General features: G+C 41.0%; 10 protein-coding genes across 10 annotated transcripts in view; 5 read left to right on the forward strand and 5 right to left on the reverse strand.

The window, feature by feature from the left end:
• The window catches only part of Pli (E3 ubiquitin-protein ligase pellino), a 35,518-nt gene extending 34,979 nt beyond the window's left edge, over window positions 1–539 (reverse strand). The window contains exon 1 of the mRNA XM_064694135.1: window positions 234–539. The gene's annotated coding sequence lies outside the window, so the exon portion shown is untranslated. The remainder of the gene's footprint in view (window positions 1–233) is intronic.
• Window positions 540–1,194: 655 nt separating this feature from the next.
• On the reverse strand, window positions 1,195–2,003 carry TfIIA-S (Transcription-factor-IIA-S). Its single transcript, XM_064693841.1, has 2 exons — window positions 1,842–2,003; window positions 1,195–1,574 (listed from the first exon to the last, which is right to left on the reverse strand). The coding sequence occupies exons 1-2, from the start codon at window positions 1,911–1,913 to the stop codon at window positions 1,323–1,325; spliced, it is 324 nt and encodes a 107-aa protein (XP_064549911.1). The 5' UTR covers window positions 1,914–2,003; the 3' UTR covers window positions 1,195–1,322.
• Window positions 2,004–2,632: 629 nt separating this feature from the next.
• LOC135437001 (homeobox protein rough-like) lies at window positions 2,633–3,109 on the forward strand. The gene has a single exon (XM_064694798.1). The coding sequence runs from the start codon at window positions 2,633–2,635 to the stop codon at window positions 3,107–3,109; it is 477 nt and encodes a 158-aa protein (XP_064550868.1).
• Window positions 3,110–4,944: 1,835 nt separating this feature from the next.
• Window positions 4,945–9,115, reverse strand: LOC135436621 (oxidoreductase-like domain-containing protein 1). Its single transcript, XM_064694277.1, has 3 exons — window positions 8,960–9,115; window positions 5,290–5,417; window positions 4,945–5,229 (listed from the first exon to the last, which is right to left on the reverse strand). The coding sequence occupies exons 2-3, from the start codon at window positions 5,404–5,406 to the stop codon at window positions 5,005–5,007; spliced, it is 342 nt and encodes a 113-aa protein (XP_064550347.1). The 5' UTR covers window positions 5,407–5,417; window positions 8,960–9,115; the 3' UTR covers window positions 4,945–5,004.
• On the forward strand, window positions 7,600–8,739 carry ro (rough). Its single transcript, XM_064694799.1, has 3 exons — window positions 7,600–7,732; window positions 7,974–8,208; window positions 8,406–8,739. The coding sequence occupies exons 1-3, from the start codon at window positions 7,600–7,602 to the stop codon at window positions 8,737–8,739; spliced, it is 702 nt and encodes a 233-aa protein (XP_064550869.1).
• A 67-nt stretch (window positions 9,116–9,182) lies between the features above and the next one.
• Window positions 9,183–12,130, forward strand: Rb97D (Ribonuclear protein at 97D). Its single transcript, XM_064694272.1, has 6 exons — window positions 9,183–9,336; window positions 9,490–9,719; window positions 9,790–10,034; window positions 10,095–10,808; window positions 10,869–11,028; window positions 11,204–12,130. The coding sequence occupies exons 1-5, from the start codon at window positions 9,259–9,261 to the stop codon at window positions 11,021–11,023; spliced, it is 1,422 nt and encodes a 473-aa protein (XP_064550342.1). The 5' UTR covers window positions 9,183–9,258; the 3' UTR covers window positions 11,024–11,028; window positions 11,204–12,130.
• A 1,352-nt stretch (window positions 12,131–13,482) lies between these two features.
• SPARC (secreted protein, acidic, cysteine-rich) lies at window positions 13,483–17,082 on the forward strand. The gene is made up of 3 exons (XM_064694274.1): window positions 13,483–13,599; window positions 15,982–16,157; window positions 16,222–17,082. Exons 2-3 carry the CDS (start codon window positions 16,005–16,007, stop codon window positions 16,972–16,974), a joined length of 906 nt encoding a protein of 301 aa, XP_064550344.1. The 5' UTR covers window positions 13,483–13,599; window positions 15,982–16,004; the 3' UTR covers window positions 16,975–17,082.
• Window positions 17,083–17,088: 6 nt separating this feature from the next.
• On the reverse strand, window positions 17,089–18,945 carry LOC135436620 (histone H2A.v). Its single transcript, XM_064694276.1, has 4 exons — window positions 18,785–18,945; window positions 18,320–18,397; window positions 17,983–18,096; window positions 17,089–17,732 (listed from the first exon to the last, which is right to left on the reverse strand). Exons 1-4 carry the CDS (start codon window positions 18,785–18,787, stop codon window positions 17,502–17,504), a joined length of 426 nt encoding a protein of 141 aa, XP_064550346.1. The 5' UTR covers window positions 18,788–18,945; the 3' UTR covers window positions 17,089–17,501.
• A 96-nt stretch (window positions 18,946–19,041) lies between these two features.
• On the forward strand, window positions 19,042–21,124 carry Slu7 (Pre-mRNA-splicing factor Slu7). Its single transcript, XM_064694271.1, has 4 exons — window positions 19,042–19,775; window positions 19,833–20,061; window positions 20,117–20,300; window positions 20,357–21,124. The coding sequence occupies exons 1-4, from the start codon at window positions 19,175–19,177 to the stop codon at window positions 21,080–21,082; spliced, it is 1,740 nt and encodes a 579-aa protein (XP_064550341.1). The 5' UTR covers window positions 19,042–19,174; the 3' UTR covers window positions 21,083–21,124.
• Window positions 21,121–23,551, reverse strand: CPSF2 (cleavage and polyadenylation specificity factor subunit 2). Its single transcript, XM_064694270.1, has 2 exons — window positions 23,311–23,551; window positions 21,121–23,259 (listed from the first exon to the last, which is right to left on the reverse strand). The coding sequence occupies exons 1-2, from the start codon at window positions 23,457–23,459 to the stop codon at window positions 21,144–21,146; spliced, it is 2,265 nt and encodes a 754-aa protein (XP_064550340.1). The 5' UTR covers window positions 23,460–23,551; the 3' UTR covers window positions 21,121–21,143.
• Window positions 23,552–23,702: the final 151 nt, after the last annotated feature.

Below are 23,702 nucleotides of genomic sequence, written 5' to 3' on the forward strand. Positions count from 1 at the left end.
ACGCGCAGTTGTTGTAGATGAATGCACTTTTGTATTTTACGCGTTTGGCTTTTCGTTTTCTTTTTGCTCAGTCAGCCCAACGGCAACAACAAGAACAACAACAACAAAAACTAATAATTCCACAAACACCTACACACACGCATACATGCATACACAAACATACATACATATGTGTACGTACACCTCTAGCCAACTAGTGGATATGATTTTATGAGCACATAGTGTATTTTTACCTTTTTGAAAAACAATTTAATAAGCAACTTGGATTGCAAACCAGCTACGTATTTTCTAAGGTTTTTAAACTTTGATTCACTTGTCGCAGTTAAACTTTTGCTGCATTTCGCGAGTTTGCTGTTGACATGCATTCGCGCCTAACTGATGCTTTGCCTAGTACGCACAAATTCAAAATGAATAACATCAATTAAGAATTGCAATTCCAACGTTCAATTAAAATAACTTTGCCCGTTTCAAAATATCTGAAATTTGTTTGTTATCAAAGCGGTCTCCGTGCGAACGCGACGCGCTGTTGTTGCGTTTTGTACACCGAAACGAGGGATGTTCGCTTTATGTCGATATATCGATTTGTTAAAACATGCTAGATAGTTCGTCTGCCCGATACATAAGCTATCGATATTGCTATCAACAATTTATAAAGCGTGTTTAAATCTTTTTTAAACATTGCGCTTAGCATTGAGCTTAAATTTTAATATTTTCAGTTGTATTATAATCAAAAATCTTTAAATATACGCTTTATAATCTAAATGATTTTATCGATGTCGACTGTTGTCGCATTGCTCAAATGGTTCTTAAACTAGCCATAATACTTTGAGCGCTTATGTTAAATATCGATAAGTCAACCCCTTTTAAACATCGATTACGAACATAAAGCATATCATTCGAATTTAAATCCGGCACCACCTACATACATACGTTTATAAATACCGTAGAATTTAAAAAATTGTATTTCTATATATTGCCTATTTATTAATTCAAATATTTACGCTACTATTAATATGAGTAGGCGAATGGTGTAGTTGATAGAATTCACAGATTTGGAGAACATGATCAAAGCTAAGAAATCTATCGTGAAGCAACTAGCTGACTTAATTAATTAGATTAGGCGACCTATTTAAACCTAGTTTGAGTTTAAAGAAAATGCCTCACCCGCTAACAGTATTAAAACAACGTACGGCGTATTATGTGTTAACAGTTTACTTCCCCCAACTGCTGCAGTACAGACAACATTCACCAACTCAACCTTATTAATTAGAAACTTAAAAAGTAGAACGCGTTGCAATTTGTGTGCTGGTTTCTCTTAGTTATTAATTGAAATCGCCGCTTTTTCCGTCGCAGGCCACAATCTTAACCTTGTCGACCTTAACGAATTCGTGCACCTCCCGGAACTCGACATCGTTGAGCATCAGGGTCCAGACATTGTCACAGAAGCGATATGTGTTCAGTTTTCCCGCTTTGAATGTAACTCGAGCTTTAACCCTCTGATTGAGGGCGTTGTTAATGCTCTTGTCAAACTGCAGCAGCACCTTAAAGGCCAATGCGGGCGTTATTTGTCCATACTGCAAATATGATTAAAGTTACTTTGACGTCAAAATCAATATTTTATATATATAATAATTAAAAATATAAAGCTAATAAAGCTTATTAACATGAAAAGAGGCTATATCAAATGCAAAATAGTCATCTGTTTAGCCAATTAAATAATTGTTGACTGATGCACTTGCCAATGTGAAAATGCAAAAATTTGACAAGACTTTGCCTGGGTCTGCGACGCAGCTGCTGCTTCGGCCTGTTGAGAATTCTTTTGTGTCGGGCACGGAGCTTACCTGAATTAGTTCGTCCAGGCTCTCTTGTAGTGTATTGCCAAGCGTAGTGTTGCGATATAATTGATAAGACATATTTTAGTCGCTAAATTGTTGAAATTAAAATCCTATTTTATTGAGCAGCCAAAATGTATTGTAGCGATGTCAGTAAATGGCTATACTAAAATATTGTATCGATAGCTTATATATTATTTTCGATATATGAAGCTAGCTCGATATATCGATATATTTTATGCGATGTATTATCAAATGCTGGCATTAACAATAACTACCAATTTTAATACGTTTATAAAATTGTGTTTTATTCTTATCTATTTTTAAAATATATATAACGATAAGTTGAGAACATAAAAATTAAAACTCGATACAAAAAACCAAATATGGAGTTACGTATCAGTAAGCTTTCAAGCGCGATGTGCTGCTGGCAACAAGCTACCAGCTATAGCTTTTGTATGAAGTGGGCGGTGCTTATCCTTTTTGCTACCCTTAGAGGATACTCTAAAGCGGAAGTTGAGTAAGGGTTGCTCTGTAGCTGCATCCAATCAGCGCAGCGCCGTATTTGCCTCAGGTGTGGCGCCAATATTTTTGTATTAACCACAATTTTAAGCACCTTCTTGTCGATTTTAATGTGGCACATAATTTGTGACGCGCAAGATAAACGCAACCGCTTGACCAAGACAAACGACTGGTCAGGCTCGAGCTCGGAAGTAACGGCAGTTTCAGTCACTCGTCGATTACCCAAGTGATAAGTTTAGCCGGTGGTCGCTAGCAACGGTTCGAATCGGGCGCACAAAATGCTGCAGCAAAACCCATCATCGCCGCTCCATGCGGAGAATGTTATCAAATCTTCGAATTCCACGCCGACACTAACACCCACACACACGGTGCTTGCCACGCCGCAGCGTCCGTCATCTCCGCGTCAATTCTTCGAGCGTCTTTACGGGCATCTCGAGACGCGGACGCACAATAGTGAGAGCGGCGACATCGACGTGGGCACACACACCGAGACGCCTTACCAGAGCGACGGAGGCAGCGCATCCTCACCGGATATTTCGATAAGTGATGAGCGCGTCTCATTAGTCAGTTTTCCATCGTATGAATTGCTTGCGCCTCCGGCGGATTACAATACGTACGGCGCCATTGCGAACGGAACTTTACCGACGGGTCTATCATTTCCAGCTTTTTCGGGCGATCCGCATATTAACGCCGGATTCTCAGCATTTTGTGAGTATACTAGTGAGATTATTCAGAAAAATCAAATTGAATTTTAAAGTGTTTTTGACCTAATACCATACAAATAATTTTCAAGATATATAGATATTTCTTATCAAAATTGTATTATATTATTATTATTTAAAACGTACTTAACTATTTTAGTTCCTGTAAAGATCAGATACGGGTTAGTGAAGTTTTTTTTAGGATAATTGGAGCGGAGGAATAGGTCTGGCCATATACCTATGTAGCAGTGATAGGCTTTCCACCTGGGTTATAAAATATTTTTTGATTGATTATAATCGAAGATAAATACACTCTAAGGTCGTAGTATGGAAGCTTGGAAGAGCTTGGTTGGGATACTGGGAAAGAATCCGTGTTCCCACGATCCCATCTATGGGAACTATATAATATAGTAGTCTGATAATGAGCAGATTTTGCTCGTAGAATGAATATCATGATTGATAAGCCGTTGCCATAAAGGAACCTACCATTCCACCGATCTATAGGAGCTATATGATATACTTTTCATACGATATGAGCTTCATAATGGAACTAGTACGTCCCGAGTTTAGTCAAGTTACCCTAATTTAAAAAAGGTTTCCATATCGGAAACAACTTTTCGACTGAACGTTCCCATGGCAGCTATATGATATGGTTATCCGATGTTGGTAAGATTTTGAATACATGTGGGGGACGTTTTAAAACTTATAAATGCCAAGTTTGGTCAAGATGTCTTAATAAACAAAAAAATGTGTCATACAAGAACCTGCTTTTGGTCCGATCGTTCCTATGACAGCTATATAATATAGTGGACCGTCCCGCCCAGTTCCGACGTACTGCCTGCAACAGAAAGACGGACGGGGAAAGATAGCTTTAAAACTGAGAGACTAATTCGCAAAGAAACAGATAGACGGACAGAGGGACGGACAGACAGGCAGACAGACAAACGGATATGGCTATGTCAACTCGGCTGTTGATGTTGATCTGGAATATATAAACTTTATGGGGTCGAAGATGTCTCATTCTATGCGTTACACATTTCATGACAAAGTTATAATACCATCCATAAGGGTATAACAAAGGATTTCATGCAATAGTTCAGTTTTCGACACATAAAAACCCTTATGGATACGATCTGCTTACCTTGAAATTATATCCCAAAGAAATGCCAGATGTTAAAAAGATTTCATCGGATCTAAACTGATACAAAAAATCGGTCTTAAACCAAATCAGTTGCCCAAAAAACAGCCAAATAACAATCCAACCCAGATTGGTTTGAATCAAAAAAAAATCCTTTTAAGGAACATCCAGACGCAAAGTTTTGCCATGGAAGATGCGGACCCAAGTATAACAATTCCATTATCGAATCATATATCGGATTTGAAATTTTGGCTATTTTTAGTAAAACGTCCAGTTATAAGTTAAATATTAAAATTATTCTTTATTTATATTAAGATCTAATGAAAAACCAAAGCTTGAGCCAAAACTTAGGTTCAAGACACAGAATTGACCTGAATTTTCTTTGGGATATTATTGGGTATTTTATTATTAAAATATCGCATTCGATTGATTTGGGAAATTAATTGCTTTAATTGAACCTGGAACGTTTCTATATACAGCCGATTTTCCACTCAGCTACTCCTAATTTAAACTTCCCTTAGAGCATCTGTTGTATAGGGTATTTATATGGTCGATGAAACGTCAACTTTATCAATAGACAGGACACCTTCGATGACATGTCATTATGTTTGTCTTGTAAGCGAGTATCGGATTTCAGCTTGTACCTTAATATGTCCGAATGATTGTGATTAGTTGGGATTGAAAAATTGCTAAAGCATAAAGATGTTGTTTTTTTTTCAGTTCAGTTAAAATCAATCAAATTAAGGCATAATCGGATTTTTAGAAATCTTGCTGATGTATTTTTGAATACAATTTTGTGCTACATTTTGGATTATTTGGGTTTCTTTTTTGCCTCCTCTGCCTCTCGAAGCTGTTTTAAGTTGCTCAGCTCCATGCTCAAAAACATTCGCAAATTGGGATCTTTGATCTTGGCCAGGACAATCTCACGGGCACGCTCGTCGTTGTTGCCCAGCAGCTTGGCCACAGTCTGCGCGTACTCCACCCAGACGCAATTGGGGCATCCGGACATGCAGCAGGTGGTGGGTTCCGGGGGTAACTATCAGTTTTAAACGTTAGACGAGTCAAGTTTCAAATGGGCGAGGCAAACGAGGCTTACCACAATATCCGAGGCGTCTTTATTCGCCAGATGTCTGGCCTGGAAGGCTGCGGCTAATTGGATTGTCGCCCGGCCAAGCAGGCAGCGCTGGCAGCTGAAGCACAGAGGAGCACGCATTCTGATTGGATCTGTAATATGGTCAGAAATGTGAAAATGTAAAATGCAAACCGATTTTCACACGCTGGCGCATGCAGGTGCACGAGTTTAATGAACAAAAATAAAGAAGAACAAAAATTAGTTCCGCAGGAACTGCGTAAAAAAGCTGTGCAATAAATACCAATAGCCAGGCTATTAAATATCCTTGCACTTGTCGGCAAATCCTTGAAGAAAAAAAACTATGCAAAAGCAAAGGAAGCAAATGCTAAAGAAAAACGAAAAGCAGAGACTTGGGGAGAGAGAGAAAGGGCCTTAAGAAGAAGAAAGCAAAAAAAAAACACAAAAAAACACAAGAAATTAACAAAATATTAAAAAGCATTGAGCCGTAAAAATTTCCATTTACTTGCGGTAATCTCGCTTAAAGGTCGCTGTAAAGGGTGCGGGGGCGGGGCACGAAAGTGATGTGGAAATTAAGAATGGACAATGGTAGACGAAGATTGATAAGGGAGAGAGATGATATTACAAGCCACATCACGATAATTTGGCACCCCAATAAATATGCCACTTTCAGAGTTAGCTAAAAAAAAAAGAAGAGTAGAAAAAAAACGCATTGCTAAAAAATTAACACTGTAATTGAGCTTAACAGGAAACCTAAAAAACACACACACAACACAAACATTGACAGACACTTGCGCCAGCTCAAAGAACACTTGTCCTATCGAATTTCACACGTGATTTCAAAAAAATTTATGTATATACATATATATACATATCTTTTTGCAAATAAGCCGAAAGCAGAGCTTAAGGCTCTTGTGAGTTAGTCAGGCAGAGGGTAATCAGGCGAGAACTAGAGATTAGCACCCCCTTCCCCATCTCCCCGCGCTCACACAAAAATTTGCCAACAAACGGAAACTTTACAGCTTCGCAACAGGCAAGGCAAGAGAGAGCGGGAGAGAGAGAGAGAGTGGCTGGGAGAGCGAGCGCGCGACAAGGACTGGGAAAACAACAATTAAGCGGTAATCAGCGTACGCGAACAGACAATGAGAGTATGTGGGCGTGGCTGAATATTGTTCGCTCGGATGACGTCTACGTCATAATGCAATGCAAACAAATATTCATTAGGATTGCGGCACAACGAAGTGCATATACCCTTACAAACAAATTAATCAAACTGTTGTCAATACTTTGCTCGCTAAAAGAGTTGCGATTCTTATTTGCAAAATATACAAAAAATATATACTACATTTTTTTTTAAATTCCATAAAAATTAATAATTTTGAAAACATTTTAATATTTTTTCATTTATTATCTTGCGTTGCGGCCCTCATTTTCGAAGTATACCAAATACTAGCATTTTTTTTTGTATTCAATTAAAATTATAAATAAACAATATATATTTAATTTGTTCTTGGTGGTCCGCATTTTCGAAAGATACAAAATACTAAAATATTTGTTGCATTAAAAAAAAATTAATAATTTTTATTGTTATACAAATTAAATTAACTATTGTTGTGATAAATTGAGGTACAGCTCGAAGCTCGAAGATATTTAAAAAAGTGCAGATCAAAATACAAAAAATAAAAATGACAATGACAAATAAAATTAAAAATTTTTATATAAGTTATAAGCATATAAAGCAATCGAACTTATGAAACTCTTGACCTAAACTTATTGGAGCCAAATTTATTTTTGATATTTTTTGAAGTCTGTTGCCTTCTACAGGATCTTATATTGATCAATTGTTTGTTTCCCGTGCTGTCTTTAAGTACCTCAATGGTACCTATTAGTTATAATCAATCGCCTGATCCAACGTATTTTTTTGTATATTCATATTTTCATATATTTTGATGAAAGTTTTAAAAGCTGAAATTATCCAGAAATTGAGTATTTAATTTCTTAATGTGCTCAGAGCTCTCGAAAAACTTTCTTTTTAAATAAATTGGATTATTTTAATATATTAAATGTATTCTCAATTTATTCCTTTTACAAAAACTAAGGCTTTACAAATTAGAATTTTTAGAAAATTTGTGTGCGAAATTGAAAATAGTAAACAGCGTGAAAAACGTATAATACCCTTCCAAGAAGTGTATAGTTATGATGACTGTTAGCAGCATAGCAAAAATAACAATGGGAGGATGGGAGACAGCTGTTGGTATTGTTGAAAGTTTCCCGGCTTCGGATTGCCCAAAGTATGAATTGCTGGGAGGACAAAGGATGAGGGAGGGGCAGGGCGCTGATGGACAGTCTAGGAGGAACACGTGTAAAATGCATTTTAATGTGCGCCATAAACGCGATCACAAACATCGCTTAGCAGTAGAAAAGGAGGAGGAGGAGGGGCATCAGCATGGTTAATTATTTGTTTAACTTGTTCACACGCAAGGACACTAAGCTGGACGCTGATATATGTGTGAGCTTGTACAGGAGGGGTAGAGGGGTTGGTGGCAATTTGATGGTTTATTAATGTGGGATTTAGTTCACTCTAACATCTCCATTGTGTGTGCGTGTGGCCCAATGATATACTATCAAGCCATTGTTGTGGATTATAATGTGCTGCCTAACAATTTGATTATCCTATCTCTATTTGGCAGTGGCTCGACGTCGCCGCAAGGAGGGGCGCCAGAGGCGGCAGCGCACCACCTTCAGCACGGAGCAAACACTGCGGTTGGAGGTGGAGTTCCATCGCAACGAATACATATCGAGAAGTCGACGCTTTGAGCTGGCCGAGACGCTGCGCTTGTCAGAGACACAAATCAAAATATGGTTTCAAAATCGTCGCGCCAAGGATAAACGCATCGAGAAGGCGCAAATCGATCAGCATTACAGGTAAGCAATAAGTAGCAGGAACGGAAGTAATTCAAAGATATGTCAAAAGTTTAATTGATGTACTCCCATAAAATTAACACGAAATTAATTTTACGACATTTACGGCCCAATTAGACAAATGTCTGGGTCGGGGTCTGAGTTTGGGTGGTTCACTGTTCCGACATTTTTATGTAATGCACGATACTATCAATTTGCAGGAACTTTGTCGTGGCCAATGGTTTTATGAGCACCATTATGGGCCAAACGAGTTACGCGACGGCTGCGCCGGCTAACAGCTCAGCGGCGGCCATGCTAGGCGGCAGCTACTATGGTGCGGCACCGGCGCTGCAGCCGCTGCTGCCGGCGCCGCTGCCCAAGGACAGGCCGACGCTCGTAAATAACGCGCGTCGTGCGGATGTTAATTATGTTGACATTGAGGACCGCCACCACCACAATCATCACCAAGTGCATCCTGACCAGCAGCAGCAGCAGCAGCAACAGCAGCGACGCAGCCGTTTTGTGCCTCCGCCAACGCTTATTAATTCGTGCTAGCACTTACGCAGCCTTAAGTAATTTAATACCTTGATTTAAGCTCATATAGCACATGAAAATGCGTAAAATAAACTAAGCTTAATTACAAAACCTTATTTTCGCTTTTTTCCCTCGCTTTTAGCTTTTAAAAAGTCAAAACTTGCATCACTGTCTGGTGGTTATAACTATCCATGACAACAGTTTATTTGGCGGTCTAACGCCAACGCATTGATACACGTACCTTAGTTCACTGCATTTGTTGTTGCAGCAGTTGAAGCAACTGCTGGTTTTTTTAAAATCCAAACGAGCTCTTACTTTAGATAAATATTATACAATTTGACTAAACAACGTAATAATAACAATAACAAACCAGGGCTGCCAAAAATCCGTGCGTCAAAATAATATATCGAAGGCAGGAACTTATCGATTGTCACGTAGAACGATGTATATTGCACATCCCTGAAATTTTCTTCGCGTGCGTGTGTGACGAGCTGTAGTTTGCATTTTTTTTTTGTAAGTTTAATTAAACGTGCGCCAAATATGGCAAACACACCGCAAGTAGTCAAATTAGAGGATTCCGCAGATGAGCCCGAGATATTTGAAATCAAAGACGAAGATGTAAGTACCAATAAAAATGCGGCATCTGCACTACTCATTCTACTGAGTGCACCTTGTGGTACATAAAAAAGACCTGTGCTGTTTTTGACAAACGAACACATGCATGTGTACATGCATATATACGAATATATTTGTGTTTAATTTGGCCTGCAGGACATTTGTGAATTGGAGCACTTGCGCAAGCTGTTTATTGGTGGCCTGGCGCCTTACACCACAGAGGAGGGCCTCAAAGTCTTCTATTCCCAGTGGGGCAAGGTGGTCGATGTTGTTGTGATGCGAGATGCTGCCACTAAGCGCTCACGTGGCTTTGGGTTTATTACCTATACAAAGTCCGCCATGGTAGATACTGCGCAAGAGAACCGACCGCATATCATCGACGGCAAGTATGTATCTAATGTTATATTTGTATTAACTCAATCTCATAATTATTATCTGGTTTTCGGTTTCTTCTAGAACCGTGGAGGCAAAACGCGCTCTGCCGCGTCCGGAGCGTGAGACACGTGAAACAAACATTTCGGTTAAAAAGCTGTTTGTCGGCGGCCTAAAGGACAATCACGATGAGGATTGCCTGCGCGAATATTTCCTGCAATTCGGCAATGTGGTGTCCGTGAAATTGCTCACAGACAAAACTACCGGCAAGCGTCGAGGCTTTGCCTTTATCGAGTTCGATGACTACGATGCCGTAGACAAGGCGATACGTGAGTCTAATAAAACAAATTAATCTGAACAATTTCAATGTAATAAATTTTCACTAACAGTTCAAAGACAGCACTCTATTAAATACGTGCTCGTCGATGTTAAGAAGTCCATATACAATTTGGAAAAGAAAGACAGAATGGCTCAGGGCGCTACAGCCAATGGCAACAAGATGCCGCAGCAGCAGCAGCCGCCGCCTAAAACCAACATGCCACCAACTGGCTACCGTCCCCAAGTGCCTCCGCCGCAGCAAATGCCGCCGTATCAGCACCAACCGCCGCCGCCACCCATGACCGCTCCGCCACCAAACTATAACTATTGGGGGCCACCTCCGCCCATGCAGCCTTATTACCAGCAGCCGCCGCCGCCTCAAATGAATGCGTGGAATGCTTATCCACCCGCGCAGAATGGCTGGAATGCACCACCGCCCCCACCACCCGGTGCTCAGCAGTGGCATCCCAACCAGTGGGGCGGTCCGCCAGCGGTACAGCCGCCAACACCTGGCGTGCCTCCAGCTGGTCATCATCGCAGCGGTCCACCGCCGCAAGTGGTGGGTAACTGGAATATGCCGCCGTCTGGGGCACCACCAGTACCTGGTTCCATGCCGGTACCACAGGGCCCACCACCCCATCAGCCGCCACCACCACAGCAGCAGCAGCCACCGCCGCCAAACTTTGGCACCGGCTATCAACAAAACTATGGCGGTGGCCCAACTAAACACAACAACATGAATGGCAACCGCATGAATCCCTACGCTGCCCCACCCAGCAGCTATCGTAAGTAGGATGACTTTTTCGAATTTCTGTATTTCAGTATCAGGCTTTTTCTCTGTATAGACAACGCGCAGCCACCAGCACCCGGCTATGCGCCCTACAATGCCGCAGCTCCGCCGCCCAGTGGCGGTGGTCCCCCCTCGGGACCCGTGCCTAAAAATATTTCAAATGGATCGGTGGCCACCGGGGGCAGCGCGAACAGCAAATATCGCCGTTAGTCGGGGTAAGTGAAGCGAGAGACTTAAAAACTGTCCCTCACCCATTGCGTTGTCATTGTTGTGGTACGTTTATGCCTAGTACAATTAAAGCAAAGTTTAAGGTACCAAATACTGACTCCAATTGTGTCCCTCTCTATAAGTATGTCAAAGTACTAATCTTTATAATTCTCTTTAATTTAGATGCCTTTTTGTGTGTGCCTTAAGTGCAGCACAAAAGCTCAGAATTCAAGATACAAATACAGATACTGATAAATAGGCTTGTAGTAAGCTAGGACACACACTCGCTTAGTAACTTAAAAACAGGATAAATATTAACAGCGTTGTCTCTCTTTCTATATATATACATTTATATCTAACTGAGCGTACGGCAACAACTAACTAAAGTTTTTAACTCCTTAACTTAAGCTCTAATGTTATTTATTGAACGATTGATATCCATCTATGTTTGTATTTAAGCGATACTCGGCTTATTAATAAGACAAATATTTGATACAACTGTGAGTTGTAGCCAAAATCGTTTCATTTCATTTACTGTTAACTTGCCATGCATCATTTTCTTTCAAAAAACTAAGTTATACAAATTGTAAACCCCAATTAGAAATTAACCAACTAGTGCTCTCTTATTCTCTCTTCATATTATAATTATGTATGCCTAAAATGTAATTCCAGTCTATAAATACAAATGAAATTCAGTGCCCGTGCCCGTGCGTAGCTCAGCATTAGAACACCGTAAACGTGTATTTTTGTAATCGAATTAGACCTTAAATAATACCTTTAGCAGCCGAGCTTATAGAGCTAGTTTGCATAGCTCTCGTATATTATAATTAATAGACGCCTTAATGCTCGTATATCCAAAAATAGATCATGTTGGCTGACGAGCATAATACCAAATGAAAAACTGAAAAGATACGTCCAGTAATATAACGTTAAATCAAATCAAAAGGCTGCTGAGCAACGCACGGCTGCGCACATCAAGTATAAAATATAAAGTATAATATAAAATAGAAAAGTTTAATACTGTGCATAATTCTAATCGAGTTGATAACCAAATTACTGTCAATTTGTATAAACATAAATGTATATAAATATATATATATACGTATATGACTCTACACTCTACTTACATTTATATTAAGTTGTAAACGGTTTCCTCTCACACTCAAACTCATTTTGCAATTGCTGCAATAAGATGAATGCGAATGCCCACAATATTCAAATCTTGCACATTTAGATGTTTATATGTGTAGAGCCTATCTTTTAAATTATGCGTTTCAGATCCAAAATACAAGAAATTATTCAGAATATTTCAAAAAAAACAAAAAAAGACGAACGTTAAAGGAGCAGCTGATTTGTTATTGTGTGACAATTATGTATTTAATTGCAAAATTTCAAAATAAAATTAATGGATTGATGTGCTTGTAATCAACCACGACATGAACTCTAAGTTTAGCATTAATTTATAAATATAGATGTTGCGACTATATCTCGATATGTATGGATATGTTTAAGTTTTGTAGCGCACGCCAAAGGCTTAACACGATTTCAGTTTATATATATATATTAACTATATATGATATATGTATTAGATTATGCAAGGCCCAACTAAGAGAGTCCCTAATTTGCCAGTTTAATATAGCTCTACGCAATATAACTTACGATATAATTATTATATATATATACAATATGAAAAACAAGTTTCAATATATTTATTTTTAAATAAATAAATTCTTTAAACCCACACTATGTATTATAATATTTACTTGAGCTGTGCCAAAGCTGCAATATTAAGTAAGTCTCCGAAGATAACTAAGTACTTAGAGTCCTACTTAGCCAACAACCTATTTAATTAACAGTTATATTAACAGTTAAATTTAGTTAAACTTATGCCTATGCAGCTCTAGAAACAAGTGCAAGCAATTATTCTCTATAGCTCTATCTCTCTCTCTCTCTCTCTCTATTTATATATTTATATGATTTTTACTGTATGTTTTCGAGGCCTTGCGTCAAGCTTTAAGGTAAGTTAGTGGGCACAATTTTAGATACACAGAACCTTATTAACTAACTATCTAGTTTATATGAATGCTTAAGTACCGCTATTTATACGTATTTAGCATACAATCACTTTAATGCAGCATTTCTAAAAGTACCAAATCCCTATTTCTTTCCACACAACACACACAAGAAAAAAACCCTACTCAAGCACTGCTGGATGCACTGAGACAACAAAATAACTAGATTTCGACCCATAGGTAAGTCTGATATATATATATTGTTATGATATTCCCCTCCATGTACTATATACTTAGCTGTTGTTTGCCCGAATAAAATCAAATCGTATTCAAAACAAAAATAAAGAAAATCTGTGTTGTTATTGTAACGAACATGTTGGCAGCCAACATGTTGGCGAGCCCAATGCCATGTTGTGTGCCTGTGCTCCAGTTAAGCGATATATTTGTGGACATCCCATGACGATCCATTATCGCTCTGTAGCCCATCGTCCGGCCAACAGTCGTTCGTCTGCCGCCGACGCGTTTGGACATTCTCTCAATTGTACAGGAATTTAATAATCAAATATTGTAAGTATTCTAAGGCAGCTGCGAATCATTTGTGAAGTACTCGTTGTATAGAATCGATTCAAAGTTTTGAAATTCGAGTGCCTTGGCTTTTTGCGTGTCTCAGCTTTAAATTGTATTTCGATATTCAAGTTCAATAATCTGCGTAAAATGCATTGCAATTAAAGTTAATTGAACTCAATTCTAAAAACAATTTGCCAATTAATTTAATCAAATCTTTTTTTAAATTTTGCTCTGTTCTGGCTATATACTAGAATCTTGCATTACAAGGTCAGATCTGGACACAAGTATCATTATCACAGTGCATTTCCGGCTATTTAAGTTTATGTTGCATAAAACAAGTAGAAATTCTTTAAAGAAATCTCAGATATTTCTGATTTGGCTACTGTAAAACTTTTCACCACAGTTTTTGCTCAGTGTAGCTTATGATTACAATGAAAATTCTGGTACATTGAGTGTAGTCTCCCACACAAACATAACAAGATCTGCGGCTATATATGCGATAGATCACGTCATTCTTGGTCGGTTTTCGTTATAATTAAACTGCAGCTGCAACAAACGCGAGGAAGAGGAAGAGTAAGAGGCAGAATACCCAAAGCATGCAGCATCCACTGAAATATTCCTGGAAACTGTTGCATTGAACAGAGATGCACATGCACATGAAGATATTGTATATAGATATGAAGTGCCAAGTGTATATAGGAATTGTGCCACATTTGAAACAAGAAACATTGCGCATTCGCTCTGGTCAACTGAAAAAGCGGCGATTGAGCAAATCTCAATTCCCAAAACGGAAGCCCAGGCTAGAGATAAGCGCACAGGCCAAGCTAATGCGATAAGCCCACATTTGTTATTGTACTTATGTGCTTATATAGTGTACCCTATTGTACAAGCACATGTTTATATATGTTCTATAACATATAGTTGACTGATGAGCATGGTGATTGGCCCATAGTTTTTGAGTTACCTCAGCATTCGGGTCAAGCTTTAATCGGAACAGAACCATAGAAAATATAGTACATATTCCTATTATATATATAGATGATTTCAGAATTGCGCTTTTTATGCCAAAGCAACGATCATAAACAAATTTCAAATGCTTTGAACTGGAGAACATGTGTTTAACATGCCGTCAAAATCTCTTTTTGTTTTTAGTGTGGACCCAAATGCATTGCAATTCCTACTCAGTCATTTGCAAAGTATCTAAAAAGTTGCCTGAATATGTACTAATAGAAAATAACATTAAAGTTGGGTTGGTTATTTTCATTAACATAATCAATTTCATTCTTAAAGAAAGTTTCTCTTCTTAAATTGCAAAAGTTAAATTTTGATTTGTATCTATTCTAAAAGAAAACATACCTTTGGTTTTCCTTCGACGCAAATGCATTCCCACTCTAACTTTCTTTCAACTCAGTTGCTTGTATATATACCAATAAATCCAAATATTTGAGATTGTTAGAGCTGTATTAAAAATCTAGATTACTCAGCAAAATATTTAATTCCTTTTTTATGACACTTAAGATTTTTAATTATTCCAATAGAATATTAGAACCATTAAAATCTTTAATTTTTTTCTAGCCAGTCTTGCAAAGAATTTAAAGGATTTCTTACCATAAAAACAATTAAACAATCAATTACCATATATTTGACTTCTTAGTTAACTCCATTTTTTAAGTAGAATCACCCTTTAATTTTTTATATATGTCTATGCTAAAAAATATTGTTTTGTTGACCCAAATGCACAGCAAAAACTATTGCCAAGAATTTAAAGGGTTGCTTGAATATGAAACCCGAAAACAAATCGTTAGGGCATTATCTTTAACTAATGTTACTCAAATCAGTAATTTTCAGATACGTACATATACACATTCCTTTTCTTAAGTAAAATATTCATTTAATTTCCTTATGAAACTAAAGATTTGTATCTGTTCTGCAAGAGTATATCTGTGTGTGCAAGCTGGTCCACCCTATTCGATGCGTTCTCCTTTTGCAATTTTTTCACCGCAAACAATAAGTGTGCATTGTATTCATCAAATTCCGCAACTTCCTGGTAAATGCCCTTCCGAAATATATGTTGAATTTACATGTAGAGAAATGCGACGTCTTCAAATGCCGCGCAAAGTCTTTGCAGTGTAAGTCACCCTAAAAAGGGGGTTGCTTACCGTTATAGTGCGAACCGTTACAGCAGTACAGTCTCGTGCACTTTAAGAAACTAGAAAACGTTTTTTTTTGGCGCAAAATTTCGAAATAAAATACACCGAAGGCTAAACTTAATCGCGCCACCGTTTGACCTCCCGCACTTGAGGGAGATTATTTGTTCATATAGTATATAAATATTTAAGTATATTGTATTTCTGAATAAATAATATGCTTGGGCACTTTCAGTTTTGTGGGGAACTCGTAGGGAAATGCGTTCCGTTTGGTTGCTGCTCTGTTTGGGGCTGCTGGCGCTTGTGCAGGTGCGCGCCGAGGAGTCTGTCGTTGATCTCGACTTGGATGACATAGCCGAGTTCGATGAGGACGATGAGGAGTTTCTGACCGTGCTGGAGGAGAAATCCAAAGTGTGTATTGCTTAATCCATTAATTGTGAGCACTTTGTATGATTAACTGGTGGCATTCTTTCAGAACAAAGATGTGGAACGTGAGAACGAGCTGGCCCAGAAATTGGCGGATGTACAGCATAACATACTGAATCCCGTTGTCGAGGTTGATCCCTGCGAGCTCATGCACTGCGGCGCCGGTCGCATTTGCCAGCTCAACAAGAGCAAGCCGGAGTGCGTGTGCATTCCCGAGTGCCCGGAAGAGTCGGATGTGCGTCGTCATGTGTGCACCAACAAGAACGAGACTTGGCCCTCGGACTGCGCCGTCTACCAACAGCGTTGCTGGTGCGACATCAAAGACCCGGGCTGCCGTCATCCAGACAATGCGCATCTGCACATCGACTACTATGGCGCCTGCCACGAGTCGCGCGTTTGCGACGGTGAGGATCTGAAGGACTTCCCGCGTCGCATGCGCGACTGGCTGTTCAACGTGATGCGCGATCTGGCCGAGCGCGACGAGCTGACCGAACACTACATGCAAATGGAGCTGGAGGCCGAGACCAACAACTCGCGCCGCTGGGCCAACGCAGCTGTATGGAAATGGTGTGACCTGGACGGAGACACCGATCGCTCGGTGTCCCGCCACGAGCTGTTCCCCATACGCGCACCGTTGGTCAGCTTGGAGCACTGCATTGCGCCTTTCCTGGAGTCGTGCGATTCCAACAAGGACCATCGCATCACATTGATTGAATGGGGCGCTTGCCTGGAGCTGGATGCAGAGGACCTCAAGGAGCGCTGCGACGATGTCCAGAAGGCAGTGCCGCATTTACTGGGCTAAGCTGTTCCATGGGGCCCACATATTTTGATTAATGTAATTTTACTATTACTATTTTGTGCACAAAGTTTATTTCAACAATTAATTGTCTAATAAATTCACCAATAACAATTTGGGTTTGTTGTTGTTTTGTTTTTTTATTTAAAGTTTTATTAAATTTATTTGTGTAATTTACTTTGCTCTAAATTAAGTTTGCATTAATCCTCTTTCTCATTTAACATTGCATTTTGCTTGACAATTAAGTTTACATTTGTATGTGTAAGTGCGTGAGTGTATGTGGGTGTGTGTGTGTGTGTGTGAGTGCGGGTGTTGAATGTTCATGTTGCCTGTTGACGATAGAAGGGTAGGGTAGGGAGGTAGCGGGCAGGGAGATGATGGGCTCATTTAGAAATTGTTGTAAATTAGAATTATGCTTAACGCCTTGGCAGCTTCGCACAGAATTGTTACAACGCGTCATTTAGTTTGTAATATATTTTTAAACATAGATGTAAAATTTGTATTCCGAAATAGTCAAAAAGAAGAGGCAATTATTAATAAGCCTGCGAGAGAATGACATTTCCCTTCCGCTGCGGATCCTGCACGGTATCCTCTTTCTTGCCAATAAGCGACTTGTGTATGTGCGGAATAACGCCGCCACCGGCAATGGTTGCTTTGATCAGACTGTCCAATTCCTCGTCTCCGCGAATGGCCAACTGCAAATGGCGCGGCGTGATGCGCTTCACTTTCAGATCTTTCGATGCGTTGCCTGCCAACTCCAGCACCTGCAAAGAAAAGTAACAGTAACAAAAAACAATTTGAATATATTGCATAAATGTTGCCAATTGGAATATGTTAGTTAACATAGCTCTGTTGCGGCAACGCATAAGAATTCTGTTAACAGGTCAGCATGTAAACAAATGCCGTTGTCAACATTTACAAATACGCATGCACTCGAATCAACACAAGTAAACACCGTTATATTTGACAATAGTAAAACGGAAAAAGAAATTATGTTAGGCGCGAAAATCTCACCTCAGCAGTTAAGTATTCCAAAATGGCTGCAGAGTAGACGGCAGCGGTGGCACCAACGCGTCCGTGCGATGTGGTGCGGCTTTTGAGATGGCGATGAATACGACCAACGGGAAACTGTTTGGTATAAAAGCACATAAAAATCGCATTAGGAAAAAGTTTCATCTCTTGTTTATGTTTTGCTACCCCCAAGTAGCACAAGCAATTTATTTCCCAGCAAACATACACACGGCTCATGCAAACGCACCCTGTTGTGCACATATACATATATATGTATGTATGTGAGCTGGTAAAAAAGGCGCCAAATATTTATTTGGTACAGACAACAACAATAACTCACCTGAAGGCCCGCGCGCGCCGATCGTGAAACCGCTTTCGCCTTAGCTTTACCAGAGTCTTTGCCCGCTTTGCCACCAGCCTGCAGAAGAGAATTTTGTCCAGAATTAGTAAAACACAAACAACACACACATACAGAATAGAGGCCAAAAAGAATACGGAATACGCTACACAAAATGGTGGCGGCAAAATCGACATTAGCACTAAACTTTGAGGTTAAACACGAACGTTTTGGCGCCCCGCCACAATAACACTGGTTAAAATTTTCCCAATTTAAATAGCACCGCGGACTATCAGAGAACGTCAGCGCCAATTGTCAATGTTCGCGCTACGTGGTCCGTGGCAGCATTAATATTTCAGGTCGCGAGGCACGCGCAATAAACGACAGTACGTCAAACCGCTTCTGGCAAGCAGATTGCGATGCGCCGCAGCAGCAGCAGCCGCGACAGTTAGTCTTTGTTAACATTACCATTTTTATTTAATCGATTTTTCCGTTGTGGTTAGTTGTGTATGGAAAATCACAAGGCACGTAATTTGTTTATATATGCGTGGAATGATTGTAACAAGAAAATGGAAACTTAGTAGTCTTTGGATTTTAGACGCGTCCGCACTGTAGTATAATTTTTACACGAATGAGACGCCGTCAGTGTTGCCAGTCACCGGACTGTGGGCCATTGCTGTTTTATGTTAACGTATTTGGCGAATGGCATGCATTGTTATCGGTCTTTCTTTGTATTGTGATATCGATACATTAGAGGAAATCTCTATTGTTGTACCTTTTGCTCGTTTCCACCGATACCAAAACAATATTAGTTGATAGATTAATCTACTTTTGTTAATTTTAAACAAATCTCTCACTATGAGTTCGGGTGCTGTTCGAACGCCCGTATCGCAAATAATCCACAATAAGGATGATCAAGATGTTGAGGACGAGCCCAAAAAGAAGTCACGCGAAGATTGGCGCAAGGCCAAGGAGCTGGAAGAGGCCCGAAAAGCGGGTACTGCACCGGCCGCCGTTGACGAGGAAGGTCGTGACATAAATCCACACATTCCGCAATACATTTCTAATGCGCCTTGGTACTACGGCTCCCAGGGGCCAACATTAAAGCATCAGCGGCCACAGCACGAGGATGAACGTGGTCACTTGGACAATAGGGCTCCCAAAGGCCTGGACACGACAAAACTGGTTACCAAGTTTCGTAAGGGCGCCTGTGAAAATTGTGGCGCCATGACCCATAAGAAAAAGGATTGCTTGGAAAGGCCGCGCAAGGTCCAGGCCAAGTACGCCGAATCGATTGTGGTGCACGACGAGCACATTGTGAACGATGCGTCGATTAACTATGATGAAAAGCGGGATCGATGGAGCTCCTACGATCCATCGAACCATCGCGAAATCATCGAGGAGTATGAAAAAGTAGAGGAAGCAAAGCGCCAACTTAAAGCGGAGAAATTAAAGAACGGTAAGCCGTCTCTGCCTACAAGCAGCTGTTTCTTTTAGTAATCTCAACATTTCATAGATCCTGATGCTGAAATCTCCGATGAGGAGGGTAACGAGGACAAATACGTGGACGAGGTGGACATGCCGGGCACAAAAGTCGATTCAAAACAGCGTATTACCGTGCGTAACTTACGCATACGTGAGGATACAGCGAAATATTTGCGCAATTTGGATCCCAATTCAGCTTACTATGATCCTAAGACGCGATCTATGCGCGACAATCCCAATCCAGCGGTCCCAGCGGAAGAGTAAGTTGAGTTATCGTTTCTTATTCAATTTAACTAACGATTTTTAATTTTCTAGAGCCGAGTTTGCGGGCGAGAACTTTGTACGTTTCTCTGGGGACACAACAGCGCAAGCTACTGCACAATTGTTCGCATGGGAGGCGCACGGCAAGGGCGTTGATGTTCATTTGCTTGCCGAGCCCACAAAGCTGGAGCTGCTGCAGAAGGAGTACGAACAGAAAAAGGAACAGTTCAAGTCAAGTGTAGGTTAATGAAAAACTAATTATTCTAAACAGCATTAACACGGTTTTCCTTGCAGACCAAAACAGACATTGTGGAAAAGTACGGAGGCGAGGAGCACTTGCAGGTGCCGCCCAAATCGTTATTGCTTGCTCAAACCGAGGAATATGTCGAGTACTCGCGCAGTGGCAAGGTTATCAAAGGCATCGAGAAGCCTAAGGCACGCAGCATATACGAGGAGGATGTGTACATAAACAATCACACAACCATATGGGGCAGCTTTTGGAATGCCGGTCGTTGGGGCTACAAATGCTGCAAATCCTTTATTAAGAACTCTTACTGTGTGGGCATGCAGGAGCCGGAAGGCTATTCCGAGCAACAGCTGCAGCATGCGACAACATCAAGTGCACCACCAGTCGCCGCTCCAATTGTAGATGCTGTGCCAAGAATACAGACGGAAGTATCAGAAAATGAGGCAGCAGCCTCCGAAGTGAATTCTGCACCTAGTTCGGAAGACTCCTCCGAAAGTGAAGAGGAAGTAAAGGAAAGCAAAAAATCAAAGAAGTCAAAAAAGCGCGAAAAGAAAAGAAAAGCCAAGGAGCAGCGAAAAAACAAAGAGAAACACAAAGAAATTAAGGAAAAGGAGACGCATGCAGTCCGATCCAAGAACCAGCCTGATGAAATCGATGATAGAAAGCGGCCATACAATAGCATGTACGATGTTAAGGCGCCTACCGAGGAGGAAATCGAGGAATGGAAGAAGAAACGCACGCGCACCGACGACCCCATGCTGCAATTTTTATAAACAATTGTATATACCTAAATATATTAAACAACTTGACATGTCCATTGCTTATTTTTATTCCTCAGACAATGGCATACTGCTCGTAGAGCAGTTCGCGTATCTTGTAGTAGTCCTCCGATAAGCAGCCTTCCATGGCCACCTTGCCGGCATCAACGCGCCGCAGCGCCAGTGTACCATTGGAGCACCAGAGGACGCCGCCAGAAAATTCGGAGTTAATGTTGTTGCGCATAAGCACCTGTTTGAAGTCGGACAGTTTCAGTTCGTTGATCAGCACCGAGTTGTGCACGGGAATTTCATCTTCTTCGAGTGTTTCTAATGTAAGTGTTTTGCCCTCCTGCGCCGCCACGTCCTGCTCCACGGTGACTTCCGATTGATTTGGTGCATCGATCGCCTGTAGGCGCATACCAAGGCGACCATCAATCCAGGCCACCTCCGCATCTTTGCCCTTCTGGAATTGCAGCTGAGAAACGAGACCCTCGGTCAGGCGCACCTGATAGATGTGAATCTCTGTCGTCACATCGATTATTTCTCCTTTTTGCGGCGCAAAGACGCGAGCGCCAACATTCTGCTCACAGTGCTTGGCCACCACCTGGGTGCCCTCGGCTGTGCCGTGTACCACGATGACGCGCCGCGGCCTCAGCTGTGAGAGAATCTTAAGCATTGATTCGCCATCAGAGCGACCTTCAAAATCGATGCGTTGGATTTGTGCGTTGACTTCAATGGTTTTGCGTTGACTGATCAACTTGGTGGGTTTCTCCAACATTTGCACATCATTGTCCAGGTTGCCATTGCTCTGCTGCTCCACATGTGGCTCCTCCTTTTTAACGTTCTCCTTATTTTGCTCGTCCATGGGCGCGTAGTCGTAGCCGGCGTCCACAATGCGGTAGTCATCCAGATTAATGACTTCACCATAATCGTCATACTTAATCTTTTCTTCGTGGTAGGGAAACATTACATGATGGCGTTTGTTTGACTTGAAGAAGCCGGAATGATGACGGCCCTCGGCCCGAACCACAATATCATGTTTGCCCGTAATCACGCTCATTTCAATATCATCCTCGGATTCAGAGCTACTCTCCTCCTCAACTTCTGGCTTAACAATGAGCGGATTAAGTTTCTCGCCTTGAGTGCGCAGATATTCCTCGAGCTCTGCTCCCTCCAGCTCAACGCGTCGCCGCACATCCAACTCGATCTGCCTGCCTGGCGTTGAATTTTCCACCAGCTCCATGCTCAGCGAACCAGGACCGGTGCGCGTTGTGAAAATAATGCTATTATTTGGATTGCTAGCCCATTGCACAAATAGATCGCGGGTGAAGCCACTCTCCATATCCGGTGTGCTGGCAAGCACCACCTTGGGACCTGCAGGCAGCTTGTAGATGTCGGCGAGCGTGTGGCAGAGATGGATGTGCTTGAACTGAAAGGGATTGTTACGCGCACCCTCAAAGGCCTTGGTCAGCTTGTCGCTCATCCATTCGATTTGTGACTTAGCAAATTCTATTACATTGTAGCTGACGTTGTTGAGCAGCGCCAATGAATAGGCCATTAAACCAGATTCCTTGTTCTTCCACAGCTGGTCAAGCATGTGCGCCAGCTCCAGGACGCGACCTGCCGTATCCACAGCGATAAGTACATTGCCATTGTTTCGCACGGTTTGCAGAATGTTGGTCATCAGTTTTTCATCGCGCGCACGCCTTCGGGCCTGTTGATACTGTGCATTGTACGCGTCGGTTATCAGCAGAGATGGTCGCTGCAGTCTGTCCAGCTCACAGCCACTGAGATGCCGTTCCTTCTTATGATTGAAATCAATGGCATAAATAATATCCTCCTCGCCAACTTTGACGATCTTCCAAATAGTGCCGCCAATCATGTGACCTGCGCTTAGCGGTGTTATGGATATGCCGTAGCCTTTTCCTTTCAAGGAGACCGTTTGATTGTACTTTAATTGCGTGATCTTTTCAAAGGCTGTGTCCACATCATCCAATGAAAACAGATCGAAATCGTACATGTTAAAATGCGACATATACAAATCGTACATAAACATTTGGCCCATTTTGAAGACAGGTATTGTCGCGTAGATGGGACAGTTGAGGCCCAACTTGCCAACCAGATACGGAAGCGCTCCGAGATGATATGCATCTGGATGAGACAGCAGAACAGCGTCCAGGGTATGCACTTGCCTATAACAAGCTCTGTTAAGTATTTGTCATTTATCTAAATTAGTTTCTTACCTTTTTAATTCCTTTATAAAATTCGGATCGAATTTCTCGTCCCAGCCGCAATCTAGCAATATTCGCACATCGTCTATTTGTAAAATATAGCACGGCGGTGACTCGTCCATGGCACCAGAAATGGTGTGCAGTTTAATAATTGAAGTCATTTTGCAAGTGCTTGCTATTCGCGTTTATCAAAAAGCATTTGTTATAAATAATAGGGAATTGTATCTCAGCCGGTCGTTCGATACTTAATACCGCAAGTTCGATAGATCTATCGATAAAGGTATTTTCGCTTTGGACACATTTTTTGCGCCATTATTACATACCAAAACATGACAAATTTTTATAATTTAGCACTAAAAATGGCGTGATTCGTAACATACAGAATAGGACGAACAGTAACGGAA

Source organism: Drosophila montana, unplaced genomic scaffold (assembly GCF_035044405.1).
Source record: "Drosophila montana isolate Dmon_TW-CO22-7 unplaced genomic scaffold, ASM3504440v1 contig_3733_1, whole genome shotgun sequence".
Classification (NCBI taxonomy): Eukaryota; Metazoa; Arthropoda; class Insecta; order Diptera; family Drosophilidae; genus Drosophila; species Drosophila montana.

Excerpts from the sequence above, each read along its gene's own strand:
- LOC135437001 (XM_064694798.1), top strand. The coding sequence starts at position 2,633 with ATGCTGCAGCAAAACCCATCATCGCCGCTCCATGCGGAGAATGTTATC.
- Rb97D (XM_064694272.1), top strand. The coding sequence starts at position 9,259 with ATGGCAAACACACCGCAAGTAGTCAAATTAGAGGATTCCGCAGATGAG. Across the intron at positions 9,337-9,489 it reads TTGAAATCAAAGACGAAGAT|GACATTTGTGAATTGGAGCA; the intron begins GTAAGTACCAAT and ends TTTGGCCTGCAG. Across the intron at positions 10,035-10,094 it reads TGCCGTAGACAAGGCGATAC|TTCAAAGACAGCACTCTATT; the intron begins GTGAGTCTAATA and ends TTTCACTAACAG.
- LOC135436620 (XM_064694276.1), bottom strand. Across the intron at positions 18,097-18,319 it reads CGGCGCGCGCGGGCCTTCAG|TTTCCCGTTGGTCGTATTCA; the intron begins GTGAGTTATTGT and ends TATACCAAACAG. Across the intron at positions 17,733-17,982 it reads TGGAATACTTAACTGCTGAG|GTGCTGGAGTTGGCAGGCAA; the intron begins GTGAGATTTTCG and ends TTTTCTTTGCAG.
- SPARC (XM_064694274.1), top strand. The coding sequence starts at position 16,005 with ATGCGTTCCGTTTGGTTGCTGCTCTGTTTGGGGCTGCTGGCGCTTGTG. Across the intron at positions 16,158-16,221 it reads TGCTGGAGGAGAAATCCAAA|AACAAAGATGTGGAACGTGA; the intron begins GTGTGTATTGCT and ends GCATTCTTTCAG.
- CPSF2 (XM_064694270.1), bottom strand. The coding sequence starts at position 23,459 with ATGACTTCAATTATTAAACTGCACACCATTTCTGGTGCCATGGACGAG. Across the intron at positions 23,260-23,310 it reads TTTATAAAGGAATTAAAAAG|GCAAGTGCATACCCTGGACG; the intron begins GTAAGAAACTAA and ends AGCTTGTTATAG.
- Slu7 (XM_064694271.1), top strand. The coding sequence starts at position 19,175 with ATGAGTTCGGGTGCTGTTCGAACGCCCGTATCGCAAATAATCCACAAT. Across the intron at positions 20,062-20,116 it reads CCAGCGGTCCCAGCGGAAGA|AGCCGAGTTTGCGGGCGAGA; the intron begins GTAAGTTGAGTT and ends TTAATTTTCTAG. Across the intron at positions 20,301-20,356 it reads AGGAACAGTTCAAGTCAAGT|ACCAAAACAGACATTGTGGA; the intron begins GTAGGTTAATGA and ends TTTTCCTTGCAG.
- ro (XM_064694799.1), top strand. The coding sequence starts at position 7,600 with ATGAGGGAGGGGCAGGGCGCTGATGGACAGTCTAGGAGGAACACGTGT. Across the intron at positions 7,733-7,973 it reads GGAGGAGGGGCATCAGCATG|TGGCTCGACGTCGCCGCAAG; the intron begins GTTAATTATTTG and ends TCTATTTGGCAG. Across the intron at positions 8,209-8,405 it reads CAAATCGATCAGCATTACAG|GAACTTTGTCGTGGCCAATG; the intron begins GTAAGCAATAAG and ends ATCAATTTGCAG.
- TfIIA-S (XM_064693841.1), bottom strand. The coding sequence starts at position 1,913 with ATGTCTTATCAATTATATCGCAACACTACGCTTGGCAATACACTACAA. Across the intron at positions 1,575-1,841 it reads GCCTGGACGAACTAATTCAG|TATGGACAAATAACGCCCGC; the intron begins GTAAGCTCCGTG and ends TCATATTTGCAG.
- LOC135436621 (XM_064694277.1), bottom strand. The coding sequence starts at position 5,406 with ATGCGTGCTCCTCTGTGCTTCAGCTGCCAGCGCTGCCTGCTTGGCCGG. Across the intron at positions 5,230-5,289 it reads AAGACGCCTCGGATATTGTG|TTACCCCCGGAACCCACCAC; the intron begins GTAAGCCTCGTT and ends TAAAACTGATAG.